Source organism: Mesitornis unicolor, unplaced genomic scaffold, assembly GCF_000695765.1.
Source record: "Mesitornis unicolor isolate BGI_N332 unplaced genomic scaffold, ASM69576v1 Scaffold42437, whole genome shotgun sequence".
NCBI classification, from domain to species: Eukaryota; Metazoa; Chordata; class Aves; order Mesitornithiformes; family Mesitornithidae; genus Mesitornis; species Mesitornis unicolor.
In genome coordinates, this window is record NW_010197845.1 from 1 (window position 1) to 3,885 (window position 3,885).

Below are 3,885 nucleotides of genomic sequence, written 5' to 3' on the forward strand. Positions count from 1 at the left end.
CCAACTGAGCGATTCTGTGATTCTGTGTAAAGAATACCTCTTGTTTTTGCTGAACTGTTGTATTGAAAAGTGTGGAAAACTGCTACTTTTCCACTAAAATAAGCATTTCCCTACTATGCTACCACTACATATAAAAAAGGCACACACTGGTCAGCTTATTTATTTACTAAATAAATCACTTTCCAAGACAAAGTATGAGAACACACATAGGGAAGTGTTCTGCTCAGTCGGGAAGTTTGAGATACACCACCACCCTTCAGAGAGTTTCCTATAAGAACCACATGAAAAGGCTTCTACTATGTATTGTCACAATATACAGAAACTACTTTCCTTGCTACACAAAGCAAAAAGGCTTTTCTTTAAATGAAAAGCTAGAAAAACCCCACCCTCTAGAACAAACTTATCCATTTCAGTGGTTCTAACTTCACACTGGTGAGCACAGTCCAAGCCAAGTTTTCTGGCAGCTTTCAATATGTTTCCTGCCACCTACGTCCTCTTTTCTACAGAAGAGGAAGACACTTTCAACACTATTTGAAGCTTTGTTATGGAAGTCTTTTTTTTCCAGTTCATTTTTAAAACAAGGATATTGATTCAGAGTACCTCCAAGTACTGGACGAGGTGAATGGCACTCATTGTGATCTGACAATTACAGGAGACGTCTCTAGGCCACCATCACACAGAATTCTAAACCAAAGGCCAATCACTGCATTAGCACCAGAAGTTCTGTATCTTATCTCTGGATCTGTTCATGACGAAACAAGGAACCAAACAGAATTGCGTGCACAGTGACTGCAAAAAATGTCCCACTACAAACCAAGTGTAGCAGATTACCTGACTGATTTAGCTACTTCAAACACAAAATGGAAACTACTGTTGCTACTGCTAATGAGAGACAGCAGAGTGCTTGGTTGGTTTGTTTAATGATACTTTAGACTCATACAGTATCCAACAGTAAGTCATGAGACAGCTGGGTGCAATCAGACACAACTACACCGCTGCCTGCGCAGTCTTTGATAATGCCTTCAGGTCCAAAATGCACTTTGCAATGCTCTCCTTCTGCTGCAAAAGAAAGGAAAACAGCTTTCAGAAGAATGACTTTACGAAAGACATTTACCCAAGCAAGATGTGCATTCTAATGCATTTTAGATACTCCTTTTTAGACCCATAAAGGAGTAACAGATTAAAAGGAATATAAATATAGCTCATGAAATCAGATTCACATCCAAACAGTGACCTGCATTAAAGCATCTGCACACAGTGCTAGGAACACACTTTCCTTTTTTGTTCTCAGCTTCATGCCTTAAAAGAACTGACATCCAGAGCACATCCGGAGATCCTAAGCTCCATGGTCCTACACAGAGACTTATACAAGTTTTACTTTTTTTATTACTTCTACTTTTCACATTCCCCAACCTGTTAGCTGTTCATCTTATCACAAGTTTAGCTCTGTGCTACAAGCAGCAGCACCACATGTGATTCTATCTTAAATCACCAGCAACACAGGCAGCTGGTACTCAGTTACTGGGCTGGGTAGCTCTTACTCAGCAGTAGAAATACATTGCAGCGTCATTTGGAAGTCACCCAGTGATGACCTACGGCTTAAGCCAGAATCACTGGACAGCAAATATTTGTAATGACTGAAGTGTAAAGCAAATGTTAAGAAAAAAAACCCCAAGTACCTGCTGAGGTGTGATGCTCTGAACAACATTTTTCTCCACCCACTGAATCATGTGATCTTGCTCTTTCTGATGCTTCAAATTCTGCATGGCCACTTGATAGTCCAGCCTTTTCTTGACTTCATTGTACACTGTCAGTAATCTTTCTCGATAATTAGCTTCTAGCAGCATTGCAATATTATTCTAGACAGAGAAAATGAAATCAAAGGGTTAACATTTGGCAAAAACACAGAACAGCAGCAGCAGATCTTCTATAGCAAAAGTCACAGGGTCAGGCAGTGGAACTGGCCCTGTCTGCAACACGCAGGAGTAAACGGTTTGTAACTTGTCAGCAATTCAAGGTGCACCCAGATTACACAGCAGAGGCTGCAGTGGAAGTGAACAGTGGAGCTGAAACTGCGTACCCTCTTAGCATCAAAGAGATAACCACGGCCTTCAACTCGCCATTGCTCCTTCTTCTCCTCCTCAATGGCAGTCTCCAGATCTTTAATACTCTCATTTTTCACAGCTAAAGCTTTAGCGATCTTCTCCTGAAAGAAGAAACAAAAAATATGCTTCAGAATGAAAGCAAGATGCAAGGAAAGCAAGTGACCTCTAATTAACTTCCGAAATTCCGCATTAAAATTTGAGAAACGTCTGCACAGCCTGGCTTGTGCCAGGGTTGAGATTAAAGCATAGAACAATTAGGGTTCACAATTAATCCGACTTAAAAAAAAGTAATTTGTGCTGGTTTTACTTTTGAAAACTTCCATAACAATACCAATATCTGAAACATACCTTAATTAAGCAACATTTTAAATATATTAAACACAGATTTCTGTAAGTTTGGACACAGTATTCTTTAAGTTATTTAAGCAGATAACTTAGACTAGTTACTAACTTAAAAAGTTAATTAGGGTTTTGTTACCTCATTAAGTTTGTCAGCAAAAGCTGCTACATCAGGCCCAAATTTTTTGACGCCATAAATGATGACTGCTAATATGGAGGCAGCTGCAACTGTCTCATGGTTAATTACATAGATTTCCTTAGAGAGAAAGTAAAGCAGGAGTCCAGTTCCCAACATGTAAGGCCCTAAAGAAAAAAAATAAGGCAACATTATTTGTACAAAGCATAAAGAGACTTGCCAAAGTCAAACACCTAAGAGGTTGGCAGTTAAAGGCTTTAAAGAATACCAGAAGTGTTCTCTTTTACCATAACAAGAAGTAGAAACCCAATAGCAGCAAGGGGAAAGGTGCCATGAGGACACAGACCAGAAGCAGAAGTAGCTTACACCTTGCATGGGTTCTGGTGCTTCTGCTCACTCAAACAGGCAAAAATCTCTGTATAAGGTTTTGAGGGTCAGCAGGCAAACAAACCTTCCTGCAAGACCAAACTCATGACGTTCTTTTAGCCTTTATTTAATGCACAGGTGCCTAGCTGTAGAGCCAAGAAGTGGAGCACATTCTTCATGACCTCCTTGTGCATACTGAAAAAATAATTTTCCCTAGCATTTTCAGCAGCCAGAAGTAGTGGACAGGACTAAATAAGTATAATTAATCACACTTAAAAAATATATATATATATTAACCTGTAACTCCTGTTTTAGGATAGAGAAACTGGAAAAACTCCTCAGGGATTAAGCCATGCCGTACTTCTCCTCCTTTCTCAGGCAAAGGTGGCAGAGGAGCCAAAGACTGCTGGCTTGTATGCACTGGTCTTGTGGCGTGCAATACACTACAAATAATGAGAAAGCTTCCATTAAGCTTCTTTAAAAAAAAAACGAAACAAAACCAAAGAAAACACCACCCTTAGATGAGACTCAAACACCTTCCCAATTGAATAGGCAGCCATTCATTAGACACGCCTCCTTCGAGGAGGGGGCTGGGACTGGATAACCTCCAGAGATTTCTTCCCACCGCAACAACTTCATAAGCCCACAACGCTCATTAGAATAATAAAGACAAAAATTGGAAATAACGTTATTTAAAAACAACGACTGAGGTTTCTAAGGGGCTCCCAGGTCCCTCATCGCTAGGAGAAGGCGGCAGCAACCCGGGGCACCAGAGGCACCTCTAGGCCTCAGGCGGAGGTCAAAGCTCTCAGTGCTGCCTGCCGAGGCCCCAGGGCCGCCCCCCCCCCGCGGTACTCACCCCACGGTGATGGGAGGCGGCAGGCTCTTCAGCGAGGCCGAGACTGAGAGGAGAAGAGGGACAGAGAGGGCATCATGACA

General features: G+C 41.4%; 1 protein-coding gene across 1 annotated transcript; it reads right to left on the minus strand.

Moving 5' to 3' along the window:
- Positions 1-904: 904 nt before the first annotated feature.
- ATP5F1 (ATP synthase, H+ transporting, mitochondrial Fo complex, subunit B1) lies at positions 905-3,849 on the minus strand (the record flags this gene model as incomplete). Its single annotated transcript, XM_010188934.1, has 6 exons — positions 905-1,059; positions 1,680-1,859; positions 2,081-2,206; positions 2,584-2,747; positions 3,244-3,389; positions 3,806-3,849. Coding segments are annotated over 6 exons (732 nt in total), but the record flags the coding sequence as incomplete, so codon positions are not given.
- Between the last annotated feature and the right edge of the window lie 36 nt (positions 3,850-3,885).